This window comes from Ammospiza nelsoni, chromosome 3, assembly GCF_027579445.1.
Source record: "Ammospiza nelsoni isolate bAmmNel1 chromosome 3, bAmmNel1.pri, whole genome shotgun sequence".
Classification (NCBI taxonomy): domain Eukaryota; kingdom Metazoa; phylum Chordata; class Aves; order Passeriformes; family Passerellidae; genus Ammospiza; species Ammospiza nelsoni.
Genome location: NC_080635.1, coordinates 53,547,076 through 53,566,559, shown reverse-complemented (window position 1 = coordinate 53,566,559; position 19,484 = coordinate 53,547,076). Strand labels below are relative to the sequence as shown.

Sequence of the window (19,484 nt, the reverse complement as noted above, 5' to 3'; positions counted from 1 at the left end):
AGGGTCAAATGTTGTTTTGGTATCAGCATGCAGTTTACAGGAGTATTATCACTAGTGGTAGCTCAATGTCATGCAGTTGTTTTGCATGAAGTTGTTTTGCTTATCCTTATCCAAAAGCCAGCATTTGCCTTTCTGCTAGAGCAGGGACTATCTGCTTGTAAGTGATCCAAGTCCTAAACTTGGAATGAACTGAAGCAGGAGGCTTAGTGCCCTTCTGCTATTATGAGCATGCACACTTGCTCTTCTGCTTTTAGTCATACAGCCAAAAACTTTTTCTTTGCTGCAGGTTGCACTCTTCAGAAGGTGCTCCCAGTTTAACAGGATGTAAATAACAGTTCAAAAGTATAAATCCCATTTATTGCAATTAGTGCCTCAGGAGCTACAGAACAGCTGAAATTACTGAAGTGGGTGAAAGGGTTGGCCAGGAGTTGGATAAGGCCAAGTGAAAAGTAACTCTGATCTTTCCTTTTGCTTTCTTGCAGAGGAATTCTTTGGCTCTATGGACCTTGCTTCTCAGGGAGTGCTCCAATGGCAGGAATTGCTCTACAACCCAAACACATGGATGGACTTCACACTTGTACTGCATTCAAATAAGGAAAACTTTAAATCATAAGAGATTTAAAGACAAAACCTTTCCTTTCCCATGTCCATGTCCAATGTTTTAAACTGAAGTGGTACATACACTTCAGTTCTGGAAAAAGTACACTGCAATAGCACCTGCTCCCGTTATTTTGGGAATAGAATTATGTGTGTGTGACATTCTGAATGCTTTATTTCTTCAAAAGTTAAGGCTTTAGCCTGTGTCTCTAGCTGGAGTGTAAGGATGATATTGTTGCTTGAGGAGTGACAGCCTCAGTTTGAGATGCATTATGCTGTTAAAGCAACAGGGGCCAGACAATGTGCAGCTTTCCATTTCTAGGCCTAGCAGAACTGTTACTATTTTATTTAAATCACAACTAGGACTACTTCTGAGAAAATAACTGTTACAACAATAAAGTTACATTGTTTCACTCTCACATTGGTGTTTTAGCCGCAGAATGCAAAACCAGCTTGTCTTTGTCTGCTAGCTGCAAATGGGCGATGCTAACGCCTCTGTGCTTCAGCATTAACCACACTGCCGCTTTATTTCATGTGATCCTAAAAAGCTTTGGCCTGTGGCCACATCTATCAAGTGTGTGCTATAGCCTGGTGCTTAGAAAGTTAAATGTATAAATTCCCTGTCAGTAGCAGGGTGGGACTACAGCCAATGGAATAAGGGTGGGTGTAACAAGTCCCTACTTATCAGCTGCCACTGTAAGACAGAATTAACAGCTCTGAGCCTTAGGGTGTACAGCACATGACAAAAGTTGAGCTAAGTTTATCATTCCTTCATGTGGACAAGCTTAGGGCCCAACTCCTGTGTCAGTTTGCCTTGCCTTGGGTGTAGCTTTACAGTCAGCAGGAACTTCTTGTGTAACTTGTGTTGCTGTGTTATACTTTTACTCCTTTCTCTAAGTATTCCCCCTCCCTTTCTCGGTCAATGTGGCTTTTAAAGATTTGAGATTTAAAACCACAGGGATTCAAAAGCTAAGCTCAGGAACTAAAAGAGCAGAAGCACAACTTAATCAAAATACACCCCACACAAGAAACACTCCACTCCATCACCTTTGTTACTTTGCAGATCTTTTATTTAGATGGTTGCTGCTGCAAATAAAAAAACCCCACACAAGATTCAACTCAAGTATAACGCAGCATAGATATTGTAAATGAAGAGGTGACAACATACTGTATCTCACTTTCTAACAGATTTTCAAGGAAAAAAGGGGAGAGTGGGGGAAGGATGGTCACAGAAATGCTCTCTACTAGAGAGAATACAACTGTGATATAAACAAGCAGTCCCTTCATCTTTGGAGTCTGAAACTTTAAATCAAACATTTAAAAAAATTAGAAAATTTGTTAGAAAAATAGGTGCAGTAAAATTGTATATATTGGATCATGTGTACATATAACAGTTTTCATTAAGTAAAAAAATGATCTTTACAAATAATGCTTTATAGTAAATAATCAGCTGCACTGTATCAGACTACAGTCTTGCTTAGGCATTTTTACAGATGCAAGTCTTATTAAATCTGAAAAGTAACAAAATATACAGAGCAAAACTATTTCCCTTTAACTAGTACTGCAATTCACATATTGCATGTTTTATATATATATTTATAAATACTACACTACAACTGATCAGTAATGAAGCTGGAATGCAAACACAGTGGTGTTGTAGATTCCAGAATAATTTGCTACTTGTTACATGAAGAGGGTATCAGTGTCCCTATGCCACTTTGAGCCATCACTGCACCATTTCTCCAGCTGAGAGCAGCAACTAGAAAATATCTAATTTCTACACAAAGAAGTTCTGAGGTGTTGTCAGTTCTTTTGTGTGGGGGGGCAGGGAAGGGGGAGCCTGGGCATCAAGACCAAGGAAAAACCAGGATCTACAAGCACCTGTGTGTGGATGTACAACACACATACAGGTCCTTGAAAATCCTGAGTTCCACAGCCTGTCTTCTCATCTGTTACACTTTACACTGTAGCTAATAATACAAAGACATATGGCACAAAATTCACCCACAGATGCTTATCTTTTAGACCAGGCTGAATCCAGCACCTGCACAGGACACACATCTTTAAATAGAAGCATGGCCTGTTAAAATTTGTCTTGCTTAAAGAGAGATGTGACATAAGGCCTTTTGGCACTAAGTAAAGGCATGAGCAAGTTACCAGGATCTGTGGTACAATAAGTTTTAAACTATACCAAATTTCACAAAAGGTTCAGAATAAAGGGGAGATTCAAACACCTCTGGGTTTAGAGAACATTGGTTAAGTGTCATACAGGGACCCCTCCTCAGAGAAAAAAAAAAAAAAAAAAAAAACAAACCAAAAAACCAATACAACAAAAACCCCAAAACAAGAACACAGCATTAAGATCTGCCTTTCCCACAGTCCTGTCTTCTTCGTACGAGCATCTTTACATTGCCTCAAACTCGTCGATTCTCTGCTTGGTGTTGCCCTGCCGGATCTGCCGCAGCGTCTTGTACTTGTCCCGTCCCTGGCGCATGTTCTCCGAGTGGATGATGTCGTTCTGGGTCCTCTTGTCCTCGTGCCGGGCCTGGGCCAGCTCATCTGTCAGTGCCTGCAGTACACAGAACAATAAATGCAGGTTATTGTGAGAAGGTCTCAGCTCCTGTCAGTCCTGTTCTCTGGGAGAGCTGAGAGCTGTGAATGCTTGGACAGAGAAGTGATATGGATAAGACCTGGCCTTTCCAAAACCATTATGGATGATTTAAGCAATCTCAAAGCTTGAGCAATGAGAGTAATTTTTATATACCTTGCCTTTACTTCAAACTTCCTACAGGAACTGTAAACAAAGAGAAACTGTCATGCTCTGTGTGTTTAACCAAGTGGTGAAATGACCTGCTCTCCAGGACTGTTTCAATTCCTCTGCCTCCTCCGAGCAGTGCCTTACCCTCAGCTGGCTCTGCACGCGCGCGTTCTTCTCGGCCTCGGTGATGCGTTTCTCCTCGTTGCGGTCGTTCCTGATGCCCTCGCTGGAGAACTCGGCGCTGTAGGCAGAGTACTCGGAGCCCTCATCGTGCAGGTTGTCGTGGACGTGGTAATTCACCGGCTCGTACACTGGGGGTGGGGGTGGAGGTGGAGCAGTCATCACCAGGTGTAACTCCTCCTTGGTCTTTACCAGATCCTCCTGGGCTTCCCTGGCCTTTGGGAAAAGAGTGGAATGTATTTTAAATGCTTTTCTTGCTTTAAATCAGCTTAATGAACACTTAAATGCTTATCTTCCTAGTTTGTTCCATCTACTGTGAAAAGCAAGAGAGAAAGAAATGTCTGCAGCTGATGGTTCTCTGTTATTAGAGAACTTTTGTTTTTGCTAGGGATGCTATCATCATCAGCCACTGAGCAAGGGGGTGTGAACAAACACATGTGCAAGGAGTCTAAGCAAACAATATTCTTCCAATAAAACAAGCCAGGAAAAAGTTCTATGGGAAGCTACAGTTATCATCATTCGGTTCTCTATTAGAAGAGCTGCAGGCTGGAGACACACCAGTTCCACAGAGCAAGAATTTGGGAATCTCATTTGGCGTTTTTAGTGCAATTACACAGCAGGCAGTGACCTTCCCTGCTGCTGCAGTGGTTCTGCCCTCCCACATGTCTTACATTGCACTGGGAGCACCAGCACTCCAAGCCTTGTGTGGTTTCACTGCAGCAGTTGATTAAACTTTCCTGATCCAGGGACCAGGAAGCCACCAACAGCACGTGCCCCTCAAAACAGACACCTGCAGTGTGGCTGCTTTTGCAGCATCTTCTCTTGACTGATGTAATGTTTTCAGACATTTTATCATGGATTACATGCATCATTTATTCATGTGCCCCTCTCTCTCCAAGGCTCCAAGACAATTATCGCATTTTTAGATTTTATACAGGTTTTCATTCTGACTTTTGACTGAAGGGTTGTTGGAAGAAAGGTGTTTTTGGAGACGTATTGCACATTCATGACAAGTTTGATCTTTTTCACTGCTGAACAGATGTTTGCTTCCACACGTTTGAGAAGTCACACCAGGCTAAGAACCACAGAATTTTAGAGCAGCTGGTAAAGCAGATACTCACTCTGATTTGCCACTCTTCAACTTCACTCTCTTTACGCTTCCTTGCCTCTTCAAGAAGTGCTATCTTGGCTGTATACTCTGCAAGCTCTGTAGCCTGTTGAATAATAAAATGGGAATTACAGGGACTTAGAAAAAACACCAACCCAACCAAAAAACCAAACACAATAAAAAATACTGTTAACTCTCGTAGAGACTGAACAAGAAACTAAGAACTAAAAATTAGATTGTTTATGATAGAAATCAGTGCCACAATGACAGCCCACTACCTCACTGCACTGTTTTTCCCTGGACATGAAGGCTTTGCCTTACTCAAGGGCACAGTAATATGCCTCTGTATCTTGTTCTCAAAGTAGCTGAGTCTTACCAGCTGTTCCTGGCTCTTTATCTGGTCCATAGTTTGTCTCTCCAGCTCTTCCTTGGCCTGCAGGGCTGCCAAACGTTCAGCTTCCAGGCGTTCTGCCTCCTCCTGGGCCCGTTTCCTCTCCTCTTCCAGCTGAATGGCTCTTTGGATCTGATCTGACAGCTCTGCAGAGACAGATCAATGTGGTTAGTCCAAAAGTCTGCTCAAAGCTAAGGAACTTCAGTCTCTTAGGTAACTGCAGAAGTCAGGACTTTATTCCAGCTTGCAATACTCCCTTCACTGTGCTCCTCAAAGTAATAATTTGCATAACACACCAAGTAACTGGATTCAGAAGTAGTCAGATGCACATTGCAATTAAACCTTCTGTGAGATATTTGCACTGAAGTCTGTAACACTGACATGACTCTGCTGCTGTTAATTGACAGTTTGCTGCGTGGATCAGATGTTGTGTTCTTCTCTGCATTGAAACAGAAGCTTCCATTTCACTGGAAAGATTTGTTCCCAAAGTACTTTTCTGTTAGGAGTGAGTAAAAAGTACTTGAGGGGTGAACTCTTGCACACTGCTGGATGAGGCTGTGCTACTTAAATTCTCCTGGCAACAGGGGAAAACAGAGTTCCTGCCCTTTCATTTCCAAATAAAACCTGCAGATTTTATGCTACTTTCATCCTTTGGATGCACATTAGTACATTTAGCTGTATTGGCAGACTGACATTAGTAAGTCTTGCCAAGCCATCCCAGTGTCACCAGATTTAGGCAAGGCATGGGCAACAACCCATACACCCCCTCTGTGGAGCACAGTACGTGGTCAGCCAGGACATACTTTACCTTTCTCTGCTTTCTGAGTCTTCACTTCATACTCTTGTAGCCTCACCAGCAGCTCCTCCTTCTCCCTCAGCATTTGTTCTTTCTCCCTCTCAATTGTCTCTCTCCTCTTCTTTTCATCTTCTAGTTGTTTCCTGTTAAAAACACATTTCACGCTGGAAGCTCACTTTCAGACCCAAGCTACTGCCAGACAAGAAAGCTGGCTGGGAACCTCTCCAGGCAGCTCAATGGGAAAGTGGCTGCCACAAAACAGGAGCCAGAAGACAGAAATAGGCTGTTCCTTCATCTCTTTAGAATTTTTGCTCTGTTTAAGATACCCCATTTCATAATAGCATTTGTATTTTTGTTCGTTGCTACAGAAATTTAGAATACCAAGTAGCTGCTAGACCCAGAGAGGAAAAAGACTGGTATTGCAAGGCAGAGGAGGTGTAACTTTGTTACTTCTGCCATATGCAAAGTTAAGGAGGTGTGAAAACAACAGGACTGAGAGAACAGAGACAAACCATCCACAAGTTCAGGAAAAAAGCAGCATGATTTCTTGAATCATAAGCAACTGCAGCCAGTGGTAGAATTGCTATTCCTTTTTCCTGGCCTGTAAGAGATCTCCCAGTTCCTTCTGTCTTTACAGAGTACCCATATGTGCTCCCTGTGAAGGCTTCTCCCTACTCCCAAGCATCCTGTGGCTCAGCCCATAAATCAGATGCCAACATTCCAGAGTCAGGAAAATCCTTCTCTAGGAGCACACCACCACACCAGAGCCTGCTGTGCCTTTACTTGCACATTTTCTTGCAGCTCCTGAGGCTGCAGCCAGGACAGCTGGAAGGGTAGGGCAGGGTAAAACAGTCCCACTGCGGGACACCCCAAAAGTCCCTGCCCATACTCCAGAGCTCCAGGGCCACACGTGCTCCCCCTGAGCCTGGGATGGCTCAGAGCCTCACCCATGGATGCAGCTGCTTGCTGAACCCTGGCACCTGGGTGTCATTTACTTCTGCCATGCCACACCAGCTGCCTGCATCCAAGCCCACCTTTCCAGTTGTTTCTGGTGCTTCTCCTCCCGGGCCTGGGCCTTCATCTGCTGCACCTCGATGGTGTCGGGCTTCCTGCGCCGCATGTACAGCTCGTGGTTGCCCATGCAGAGCTGCAGGATCCTCTTGTTAATTCTCAGGCGAGGGGCATAAAACACAAAGTCCTAGGAGAGAGAGACTCCACAGTCAGTTTTTCCAAACACTCTTCATCCTCCCAGCTAACTGCAGACAGAACATCTTGTCACTAATTTAATATGAATCCAGACATAAATGCAAGACCATTTAAACACAGCAGCAGAGACTGCAAATATCATCTGAAGCCAAAACTATTGTGATTTATATTCTCCATTTAAAGTCTACATAGAATGTGCAAGTTACTCTTCTAGATAAAGCATCTTTTAGAGAAAATCCCAGATAGATGAAGCCTCATTTAAATAGAGATTATTAGATGTTGCAGAAGGTTCTGGGTTGGCAGGTAAACATCTGGGCAACACACAGGCCTCTAGTGTTGAGTAGTTTTTCAGTTTGCAGTTTTGTGACTGAAAGACAAAGCATAAACTACAAATTTGTAGAATTTCTCAATCTATCTGAATCAACATTCAAGGCCCTGTGTGTTTTTTCAGATAATTTCTTATCTTAGATTAATAAGAATAATTAATTATCTTATTACTTCTTTCAATATAATTCTTGTCCATTCCATGGCATTTCCTAGTTAAGCTGACCTAGGCTGTTAGAAGAGTGTCAAATAAAAAGTAATTTTTTAACCACCAGCCACATGGGTTATTTGAAATATCAGGTTGCAAGCAGTGACAAAACAAATGATATTCTAAAATTTCTGGTTCAGTAAAAAGGACACTCCCAAATTTCTTATTACCTGTCCTGTAGTCAGACTTTTACAGAAATTATAAATTAGACTAGCTCTTCTAGAAGAAAACCAACTAAGGAATGGATACAGAGGGCCCAAGTTCACTACCTTCCTGATAATTTTTCTGAGTCCACAATCACACACATCTACAACACAGTCTAAACTTACACAGTGGATAAACATCCTTGTGCTTTTTCTGTGTACTACATGGATAGTGGGTAAGCTGCCACATGACCACCATAAACCAGTGCCCATTCCTTGGAATTATTCTCCTATGGATTGCCTCACTGTTAGCAAAAGATGGAACCAGGTATGGAAGCAGTGACCATGTTTTTAATTGCCTGAGCTCAGAAGCACAACTGTGGCTATCTCTGGGAAATCTAGAAGTCACACTAAGCAATTAAAAGCTCCCTAAGTGGCATTAAGATGAACATGCTGGCAAAGACTGATTTTCTCCAATGCATTTCCCTAATGCACACTGGCTGCAGAAGAGGCAGCCAGGGCACTGTGCTGTGCTCTCCCACTAAATCCTGCTCGAGCCATTCCGAGGCTCACAGGTCTGATCCTGATAATTGTGACTGCAAACTGCTCATCCACCCTCCTACTTCTGATAAGTAATTGTAAAAACAAAGTTTGTGCACATTGCGATGAACAGGTCCTGTGCTGAGGCAAAGCTCACTTCCGTGGAAGTAAATACTGAGGGTATGGATGGTGCTTGCATTTGTCATTTAAGGCCATAATCAAGGGACACAACATTCAAATATAAATATAAGAAAATTCCTTTCTTTCCTCATCCCCAGCCTACCCCAGATCTCACACAATGGGAGAACTGCACTTTGGTATTTTAAAGATAATGTGCTGAAGATCTTGGAGTATATGGGCAGACAAAGCCCAGAAGTTAAAAAGCTTATCCTGGGCAAGGTGCCACAGGACTCTGCCCTTTACATTACTGTAAATTTAAACACAGGCATACAGAATCTTCCAAATTAAGAGAGACCTTCCCAACCTACAACTTGAATGGACTGAGTATTTTGCTGTAGTAATGATGCCTGACTTTCTAAAAGGAGATACAAGCACACAAAAAAACCCAGACAACTTCCTGAATACTCAAAATTAGTGCCCAGGTAAATTCTTATTTTAGGCATATATAAACATACCATCAGTCAGAAGGAAAATTATAATTGACAGGGAAAGAGGAAACATAACTGAGGTTTTCAATGCTAACACCTTTCTGTACCAGCCTTTTGCAAGCCTTCTATCTCAAACTCAGATTTACTCTTTGGGGAGTGGGTGGCAAGCTGTGATCTGTGTTTTGTAATTATGTACAACACATGCAAGAGGCTCTTCTATTGAGAAAAGCATGCCTGACAGTCCAGCTTTCTATCTCTGGGGAGTTCTGTTGTTTTCACTAACAGCATTACAGAAAATAGCTCCTCTCCCCCAGGTTCTTATCTGGAGGATGGAAGAAATCCCTGCAGCACACAGTGCATTAATATCCTTTAAATTACTGGGAGGATCTTTTGCTGTTAGAGATATTTATAAGCCATCATCCTTTGCCAAAGCCAGGCTGCTTATTATTTATCTGGGCTGCACTTATCCACCAAGGCCAAGTACTGGGGTGGGGGAAGAGCAGAGGAGATCTTTCTCAACTACTCCAATAATTTCACAAGACTGACACAATGACATCCACCCATACCAGTTATTCCACCTTACGTTCTCAACAGGTCAAAGTAAGTTTCTAATTCCTCACTAAAATAACTCTGAAAACATACTTTTAAGTATTGAAAAGCAACATTCACAGGTAGCTACATTTCAGCTCTCCAAAGTCATATCCCTGAAATTTACCTTGGTGTTCAAGAAAGCCAATGAACACCACATTTTACTTTGTCAGAAGTGTGGAAGTGGGCAGTGATGGATGGGAAGCCATATATACCCATGTGGTTTTGCAGTAGCATTTGAACTACTTCTGTAATTTTTTTAATGTATGGATATTTTTAAACAAAAAAAAAAAAATTACCTATCAGCTTGCATGCACTGAAAGATATGCAGAGAGGCCTCACAGAACTAGCAAACTAGCAATGAATCTCAAATTTGAGCATGAAGTTACCCAGTTTGCTACAAAAAAGGACTCTGCAGTTGTAAAATCCTTATCTTTTTCCACATTAGCTATCACTATCAGCCCTTCATTTATGCTGCACAGAAAAAACAGCAGCTCTGAATACACTCTAAATACAAATGCTTATTTTGCATCTAGAGTATCTGTGGCTTTCTCCTCTCCCAAGACTACTTTATTTTGAGATGAAACACTATCAGTTTTTCATATGCAGTATCCAGGAGTCCCTTCTGGATATACTTACTGGTGCCTTCTTGTCAATGGGCTTTATAACAAACTTCTTGTCATTGAAAGAGATGTTTCTGATTTCACTCCAGGGGAACCCAATCTTTGGGGTTAGTCTGGAAAGAAGAAAAACTTGTTTTAAGGGATGATGCAATAAACATTTTTCCCCCATATTGCTTCCAACACACAGACTTGGTGGAATGCAATGCTTCACAAAGCTTTCCCAAAAGAGAGAAGACAGTAATTGAACCAGAATACCACAGGGAGTAGGAAAAGAAGCCCAGTAACCTCTCTTAGTGAGTCTCTTCTCATTCTCACCACCCTACTGACCTTTGGCTATGTAAATAGGAATGGACTCTGCTGAAGCCACATGATCAGCTGCTTCTAAGCTTATTTCTTTTAACTCTGGTCCCAAAATCCACAGTATGCAGAATTTATGTGCAGTGCTTCCCTGCACAGACCTCTCACACATCATGGGAGGCATGAGCCAAAGTAACTGAGCTGCTCCCCACACATTACAGCACCCACAGGCAAACCCACCCTGCTGCGGTACAGCTAGCCCAGTCACCTCCATGCTGCCTTCTCTGAAGTGCTGGGCAGGCACCATTGGTAGGAGAAGATTTATTTTCTTTTATTTCACAGAATGGGTCATGTTGGAAGGGACCACAGTGGATTATCTGGCCCAACCTCCCTGCTCTAGCAGGTCATCCCAGAGCACATGGCACAGGAATGCATCCTGAATACCTCCAGGCAGGGAGACTCTACAGCCTCTCTGGGCAATCTGTTCCAGTGCATGGTCACCTGTACATGAGCAGAATGCGAGGAAGAACTTCTTGTGCACAACACAGAAGTTCTTCCTCACATTCAGGTGGAACTCCCTGTGCACCAGAGCCTCTCCTTGCCCCATTGCTCAGCAGCACTGAGAGGAGCCTGGCTCCATCCTTTGACACCCTCCCTTCAGATATCTCCTCCCCTAGACGACAGGCAAGGTTGGTAACAAAGGCCCTGTTCTCTCCTTCCATACAAGCTGCTCTTTGAGCCCATCCCATGAGTCACCCAGCGGAACTTCACTCGCTGCTCATGCAATGAGCTGTGCCACGTGGCTCCCACCAGTGAAAAGCTCCCCTATGAAGCAAAGGGCAGGATTCAGACTCCCAGCTCTTCCTCGCTGCTGAGGAGTCCAGGTCTGCTGGTTTGTTTGGAATTTTTCTATATGACTCACTAAACACTTGATATTTTCCTCTGCCTTAATTTCTCCAGAGTCTTACATATAAAAAGTTTGTCATGAGATCAAATGTTTCTGAGCCATTCCAATACTTCATCTTCACACACCTAATCAGCTCTGCAGCAAGTTCTAACATCACAAGGACTTGTGCATGTGACTATAATAAAGTCCTTTAATTAGCCCAACCAAATATTTTTTTTAATATTTAATATCACATGATTATTCTTCTCTTAGCAAGGGACGGTATATTCTCTAGAGATAGCTGTTTTTGATTAAGAACTATAATAATTGTGTCTTACATAAAAAATAATGACAACAAGCAATCTTCTAGTTATTCTCTAACCCCTCCAACATATGTTGTTGTCTCTGTCACAATTATTCTTGCAAATTATTTGAAGACACAAGTATTTCATGTTTAGCACTTACAGAAATGTTTATCATCACAGTGGACCACTCAAATTCTGTAAGAATTCTGTGGAGCACATTGATTAAAGAAAAAAAGAGCAATTTTGGGAGGAATTTCCCTCATTGTCAAAGAAATGGAAAGCTACTACATCAAAAGATTTTGCTGGGTCCAAGCACAAAAAAAAAAAAAAAAAACCAGCCTTGCTTCATTTAAATTCAGACATCAAGAATAAAATTCACCCTCTTCAGAACTATCCACTCCCTAATCACTAACTCAACTGCAAGATTATGAACAGTGTGTGTGTGTGTGTGTGTGTGTAACATTAAGAACTGTAAAGAAAATTATTTGATTAGACTAAGATTAACTAATTACTCCAGCCTCCATCACATTAGTACAAGTGCTTAAATCCTAGATAATACAGTCTGAGAGACAACCAAAATAATTCACTCATTAAGTAAGTTCTACTGCAGATTCTTCCCTTTAATGCAGGGGAAGAAAAAGCCTGAATATACCCAGAAACAGGACATTGACATGCACTGCAGTCTAGAGGCTCACACACCTACAGCACAGCCTCATTTTCCTCGTGTTACACTCCAACAATGAAATCTCTGCTTCTTCATCTTTGCCCTCAGTCCCCAAACTTTACACCTACAAACCAGAGGTGCCATACACATTACTATTTCTAGTCCCCACATCTGTTGGAAAGACTTAATTATATAGTGGCAAGAGTCACAGCAGAAATAAGCAGTTTATTCCAGCACTGTATTTGTTTTGCAAACGCTCTCGATAGGCCTCCACAGTCAATGGCTACACTGATTTCTGCAGCTCGAAAAACCTGTTTGTGTGACCATGGTTACATAGCAAGACCAGTCATTCAGGACTGAAGTATTACATGAGCGAAACTACTTCTCTTTCAAGTGACACTCCTTGTTTTCTGGGTGACAGCACATATTAGCATTGCAGAAAAGACTGCCTTTCTCTTTGCCTTATCAACAGAAGATGCAGAGAGTTCCAACTAATATTTGGGTTGCATTCAAACCTTTTTAGAGGCAAATATGTAGAACAGGTGAAATCCGTTCTGTATTTCAATGATAGTCTGTTACAGATTAGTGACATGAAACAAAGATGGGAAACATAGGGGAGAGGAAAAGAAAGCAGTCTAGACAGCAATGCTCCATCTAAAAAATAGATATTTTTAACTCCCCTCAATCCTTCAGTGCAGAGTATTAGAAGAGACTAGCAGGCTTAGACACAGCTGTTCTCACCTTCTTATTATGTTTATTTATAGATGTAGTCTATCATTTCCCACCTACTATCCAATTAATAATGGCTCTGCCTTTACCAGAAGGGCTGATTAAAACTGTGTGTACTTCAGCAAGCCCTCATTTCATTCCTTGTTCACAGTAACTATATAGGTTAGCCTCTCCCTGGGCTCTGGGTGTCACCCAGCTTTGCTTTTGTGTCCACCCCATAATCTGCCTTTTTCAGAACTGGGCAGCTGCACACACATTCATCATTAACTTCAGGACAGGAGTTTCCTTAGGTGTCTGCAGATGCCTTCACCTAGCCAGGTTCTCATTGTGGCCACTGATGGTAAACCTGGTGACCTGACTCAAGGAAAAGCCAGGTAAACGCCTCAGTTCAGGATTCAGCCCCAGCACTGTGCACAGTTATGAGCATTGTACAACTGACATCTCTCTTTGAACAGCAGGTAGAGTTAGCAGCTCAGGAAAGACATGAAAGCACAGGGGACGCGAAAGCCCATTTCCCAGCTTCACCTACTGATCCAAAATTGGACCACAAGCATTCCTGTAAATGAGAAATGTCCCATACCAACCCTCTTTGGAAGATCAGAGGCAAAAACAAAAGACTTACTTATCATCCTTTTCATAAATGTTGAGCCCCAAGGCATCGACTCCCAACCAAAGATCAGTTCCTTTCTTATTCTTGATTTCAAAGTAGTTGATTCCATACATCTCCAGGTCTTGGGCAATCTTCAGGTATTCCAGCATGGCATTCTCTCTGATTGAGACAAGGAAAAAAAACCAGATAAATGAGAAACCAACATCAGCTTTAGCTCAGAAAATACAAACAGCTCAGAAGAAAAAAAAATTTCCTAAACCTCACTTGAAACTCAGAAGTTAAAACTGAACATGCACCATTAGGATTCACTTTAGAAGTTATGAGAGCATGTCTACCAGCACACACAGAGAATATTTCCATATACCAATCCCTAGTACCTCCAGGCAGAAAATCAGCAACATTCACCTCCCTCAGCACTCATAGCACTCATCCTTGTCTCAGGGTACAATGAGTAGGAAAGGTATAGGATCTGAGCTTTCCCCATCTGTCAATGCAAATCCTTCAGTGACTGTAAGGTTTGACAGCACCTTTATTCTTTTCCCCACTCAAAGCTGTCACTAATCCAATGTGCACAGGTCCAAGATCTTCAGGAAGCCACACTGTTCTCAGCACCAGCACAAAATATACTACTGTGCTTTACCATGTGATCCAATACTGAACTAAAAAATACACACCAGGAGCAGTGTGTATCACTCACACAGGCAACTCAAGAGTCTAAACCCAGACTAACAAAACCATGTTGTAGAAATGCAAACTTAAGGTAACCAAACAAGCAGCAGGGTGATCAGCCCAAGGACCAACACAAAACACTCACTTGAGCATGCCACTGTGCTCAGCGTGCCACACCTGGATCCGCTCCTCCCACTGCTCTCTGGAGAGTTTATGCTGGTCCATCACCCTACACAAGGAAACAAATATCAGCAAGATTAGAGGTTCTGCAGTATCTACTGATGGTGATCTTTGCTCTCACCCTGGTGCAAGCTTTACTGTAGCCAAAAGGAAAACCCTACTCAGCCCAAAGATGTTCTCTGTGAAGCAGGGCAATGCAGAATGGGCAAAGACCCTCTGCAAAGCCTTTCTGGTCACTGCCCAGACACATGAGAGGTATAAGCAAAACTCCGCAAACGAATCACACACATACTGTAGGCACCAGGGGATTACAGCAAAGCAAAAGTTGGTGCAATCCCTGGCATCAGACATTGCTGCAGTGTCATCAGGAAGGGTAAACAGAAGCCATTGTTCTGATAACATCCACTGATCCTGAGTGAGGATGGACTGTGAAGCCACAAGACATGCTTTCCACTTACAAGCTTTTTAGGACTGTACTTTAGGATTAAGGACACACAACCCAACTTTCTTCAAGAACAACATATTCGTGACTTAATGCTGCTCTTTTCTTCTTAAAGAAGAAACATTCATACTGCCACAGTTACCAGCATGGCAGCAGTTTTTAAGAAATAAAATCTGAATACAAAACTATATTTCCTCTCTAACCAACACAAGGAGAAGCAAAAATATACTGAAATATGACAGATAGAAGTGAAATAAGGGAAAAACCCAATTATATGCAATTCAATTAAAAAAAAAAACCAAAACCAAAGATACTTTTAAATGAAACTCTTTGCATTAAATAGAATTCAAACAAAAAAATAAAAAAGGAGACTGCATCAGCCAATTCCTTCACCTTTGGGGGATCAGACGCTCTGAATTGAGGTATCCAGGCTTGTGCACCTCTTTGTTGTAATCTCCAAATTTGGCCTGCACAGCATAGGAACCAAGAAGTACTGCTGTTTCAGGAGGACAGTAGATCTCATCACTGAGGATCCCTTCCTTCACCTGCAGGAAGAACAGCTTCTGCGTGATGTCCTGAATCAGCTCTTCAGACACATCCTCTGGGAAGAACTTGGCACGGAATCTGAACTGGAGGGGATTCTCCTTTCTGATTTCTTGAGCAGAAACCTGAGGACAGAGGTGACACCACAACTGAGCAGGTGTTTTTTTGCAAACAATAGAATAGAGTGCTTTAAGACAGAAAAAAGAATTTGGGGCATTTGCCATAAGAGGTGACTGGCAACTCTTTAGCGGAATTCCTTAATTCTGGCTGCTTACTGATACGAGAGAACATGGGGGAGATGCATTATGTTTTCCAACTAAGCCAGTTAAATCCTGTTTGTACAGCAAACACTGGTCACTGGAGAATGATTTACTGCGCTGTATCAGATGGCAAACCCATCTAGTACTGTGTGTGTTTGACAGAGAACAGCCCCCTGACATTAAACAGGTGTGTCAGCGACTGCCCCACCAAGAAAAGCAGCCCATGCCCTCATAAGAGCTGGGAACACAAAAACAAGAGCACACCAGAGGCATCAGCACTTGGCTGCCCAGCTTGGAAGTGCTTCTTCTCCAATTAGGACACAACTGATCCTGCACAGGCAGGGCCTAAGCCCATGCCAGCCAAGTGCTCCTCCAGCCACAGAAAGTGCAGCTGCTTCCTCCCAACAAAGCACAGTATCCAGGTGCTGCTGCACACGTGGCAAATGCTTCCTGCAACTCAGAGAGGGAAAGGGCTTCTACCATGTCACACCTCACCCATGGAGATCACAATGTTATCTCTAAAAACAATCCTGGAATTATGAAAATTAGGGCACAATCAACAGCAGGCACAAGGTGTATGAAGTTGCAGCCAATAACACATCAGGAAACATACAAGCTTTAACCTTTGGCCAGCAATTAGCCCAAAGTCTGTTACCTTTTTATCAAGCTTCAGCCAAGTTTGGAATCCTTTGTTGTCCACATACTGAAGACCAAAGTACCACACTTCTCGCAGACCTATGGTTTTAACCACCTGCAACGGAAAGGTAAAAAAGAAAAAGCTATTGCAGGAAAAACTTCACTTGAGGCCCAGGTATCCTTTCGAGTCCCACATCACCTGTGATGGTGCAGGCAAGAGCCTAAACCTACTCATCTCTTAATTTCACGTTGCAGACAAGGATATACAGCTGCATTGTAGATGATGATGACAGCACAGGCTGAGATACTTGTCCCACCCAGTTTTGAGAAGATGATGATCTTGGGGAAAGCAGGTGAGACAAACAGCGAGTGACAGGCCACCAACTGCTAGACTGACACGCTGGCAGCAGGTGGGGCTTCTGCTTGCTTTTATCTACTGACTCATCTTAAAATTGTACTTAGTGAAGCAGATGAGTTATGTCGCCAAAGTTTTTGGTGGGATGGTCTCTAATGGTATTAGTACTAATTACAGCTAGTTAGCAGTAATAAAATGGCTCAAGTGACCTTGTCTGCCAGTCACCAGAGACTATTCCTTCTGGAGGAAGCAACTGAGAGGTGCTTTATACTGCTGCTGTGAGGCTCTGAGAATTAAAAAACAAGATGCAAGTATTCTCAGTCAAGGTTATTATTTCTTTAAACCCCCCAAAAGGCTGAGTTTATGAAGGACAAGAATACATTGATACCCCCACATTAGGACAAGTTTCATTTCATATATTGTAAATACTAACCAGCTGAAAGACACAGAAACACCATCCATTGACTGGGTGGTGCCCTTACTAGAAAAGCAGTCCTGTTTGGACATGTTACATTGCTTCAGTGGAGGACAGAGCCAACAAGTCCCTGACCTTCACCTACTCTTGAGAGCTTGTTCTTATAGCCAAGTGCTTGGCTGCCAGCTCATGTACCTGTAAAGCTCTAGACACAGCCAAAATCTGCAAAGATCAACCACGTTCACAGCTGCATCACTTCTGTTATGTTATTTGCAGAGTAGCCCCACAAAAAGTGATGTAGGCATCACTACAGGGAGCTCAACTGAGTGGAAGGCAAGAAGAGTTAAAAACCACTGAGTGAGTTAGGGAAGTGACAGACTTGGGAATGTGTAGTTACATGTGCTTCAAGCAAGTCTAAGATCTCAACCAAGGATCTGTTTCACCTCCACATTTAAGGTATTGCTGGAGACACTCTGGCTGGAGAGCAGACTTGAGAGAAACAATGTCATGTTAGCTAAGACTAACTAGAGTTTATCACAAAGACAATAAAACCCACCAATCCAAACAAACAAAAAAACCCAAGCTCCCACCACGTTCTTTTAAAAAAAAAGCTGGGCTCTGTAAATATTCAGCTTTTACTTGACTAAAATTCCTTTTCCATCCTCCCTCACAGTGACTTGTTTCATCATGGGAGACCAGTTTTCTGACAGCTGGATGTATTTTTATGAAGTTTAACAGGAAACCAGGGGTATGTTGAGTGTGGTACTTCCTGTTGCACAAAAGAATGTTGCAACTTTGTTAAAATAAAAAGTTACATAAATCAAGCAGTTATCAGGTCATTATCTCTGAATGTCTCTTACAAGAGAAAAAGTACAATTCCTATAAATAGAGTTAGAAAGGTTTCAGAAATCATGACCCTTCAAATTCTTCCCAAACCTAAAAGCAAGGAAGGAGAAAGTATTAAGCTAAACTCCATAATTTGACTGTTTGAGTTTCAATACAAAGAACAAAGAAGGTTTTGGCCTGTACTGGGAAATGCTCTGTAAACTTCCTCCACAGCAAAACAAGGAAGAAATAAGAAACAAGGCATTATATACAAGATGAAAGACACCTCCTCTGCTTCCTGAAATGCATGAAGCCGCAAATCTTGAGTCTTCCCATTCCATGCAGTTATGCCTTCACTCCCAGAGAATGCCAGTTACACCCTCCTCCATTTGAATTTCTTTTATGCGTGGTCAGGAGGGCACATGGCCACCTGGGAGATACTCCAGCCAGCAGCAGAGCCCACTGGGCTGGTCCTTGGGATGCCTCAGACCTCACTGCAGCATAAACTGCACAGGACTGGCTTGGGTGGAGAGGAACTTAATATTCACAGGTTTCCTTATTTACCCTCTCCTGTAAAAGGAGCTATAGAACACCTTACATGCAGGATACAGACATCTAGCAAAGCCTAGCTCTGGTTTTTGACAACCAAGCCAATAAATCACCTTGTAGTTTTTAAAAATAGCTTGGTTCTTCAAAACCCCCACGGTGGTTCTGCAGTTCCAGCTGGGCCACTCCCCATACCTGTGAAAACCTGTTGCCTCCACAGGCTTTATCTGAGTGTAAACTCCACCCGAGATAAGGGCCTAGTGAAAGGCTTGCTCAACAGAACTGAAGAGAGAATGCATGGTCTTCACCTTTTCTGGTTTTGTGCTGCTCAGTTCTACCTCAGCCTTCCCTTGATATGCTGAAGTATCCTCCAACAAGGTATGAAATATGGATAAGAATTTCCAATCACAGGTTTTAAACCCATGCCATGGGATGTAAAGGAGCAAATCTCCACGAGGTGTAGGTCTATCCCAATAGTGCACTAATCATTCTTCAGAAATCCCTAAGAATCCAGACAGCAAGCTAAAATAGAAGTATCTGGAATCTGAAACATCCTGCCTTTTCCATGTTCTCAGGATTTTGAACTTCTCAGCAGAAAGCAGAGAAAGTGGTTTCCCTTCTGCCAGAGAGACAACCCTGACTCTGAACAGATCTAAGCATTAGTTAATATATATGGAGGAGGGAAGTACTTGTTGAATGCTTGTCATAAGGACATACTTAGAGTCTAACCTAAAGCATTGCTTTTTAAAACCTGGCTTTCAGTAATTTGGATTTTCATACTTATGGAGATAAAACCCAATTTCTCTGTTTTGGATCAACATGAAAGGGCAAGGGGAAGAAATTACTCTGATGCCATGGTGATCAGCATGAATGGAATCACAGAATCATAGAATGGCCTGGGTTGGAAGGGACCTTAAAGAGCATCTAGTTCTACCTCCTGCCATGCACAGGGACACCTTACACTAGACCAGATTGCTCAGAGTTCCATCCAAGCAGGCCTTAAACACTTCCAGGGTTAGGGCATCCACAGCTTCTCTGGACAGCCTGTTCCA

The 19,484-nt window shown here is 42.5% G+C and overlaps 2 protein-coding genes across 7 annotated transcripts in view; one reads left to right on the top strand and one right to left on the bottom strand.

Moving 5' to 3' along the window:
* The window catches only part of SYTL3 (synaptotagmin like 3), a 34,690-nt gene extending 33,378 nt beyond the window's left edge, over positions 1 to 1,312 (top strand). For all 6 annotated transcript variants that reach the window (XM_059467896.1, XM_059467897.1, XM_059467893.1 and 3 more), the window contains one exon: positions 483 to 1,312. In XM_059467896.1, the coding sequence (XP_059323879.1) occupies positions 483 to 613 (131 nt within the window). In that variant the 3' untranslated portion in view covers positions 614 to 1,312. The remainder of the gene's footprint in view (positions 1 to 482) is intronic.
* A 333-nt stretch (positions 1,313 to 1,645) lies between these two features.
* EZR (ezrin) overlaps positions 1,646 to 19,484 on the bottom strand; it is a 37,421-nt gene continuing 19,582 nt past the window's right edge. The window contains exons 3-13 of the mRNA XM_059467899.1: positions 16,311 to 16,406; positions 15,246 to 15,520; positions 14,376 to 14,459; positions 13,574 to 13,720; positions 10,087 to 10,183; positions 6,865 to 7,028; positions 5,843 to 5,973; positions 5,020 to 5,180; positions 4,657 to 4,749; positions 3,500 to 3,751; positions 1,646 to 3,166 (exon numbers count right to left, since the gene is read on the bottom strand). Of these exons, the coding sequence (XP_059323882.1) occupies positions 3,002 to 3,166; positions 3,500 to 3,751; positions 4,657 to 4,749; positions 5,020 to 5,180; positions 5,843 to 5,973; positions 6,865 to 7,028; positions 10,087 to 10,183; positions 13,574 to 13,720; positions 14,376 to 14,459; positions 15,246 to 15,520; positions 16,311 to 16,406 (1,665 nt within the window). The 3' untranslated portion in view covers positions 1,646 to 3,001. The remainder of the gene's footprint in view (positions 3,167 to 3,499; positions 3,752 to 4,656; positions 4,750 to 5,019; positions 5,181 to 5,842; positions 5,974 to 6,864; positions 7,029 to 10,086; positions 10,184 to 13,573; positions 13,721 to 14,375; positions 14,460 to 15,245; positions 15,521 to 16,310; positions 16,407 to 19,484) is intronic.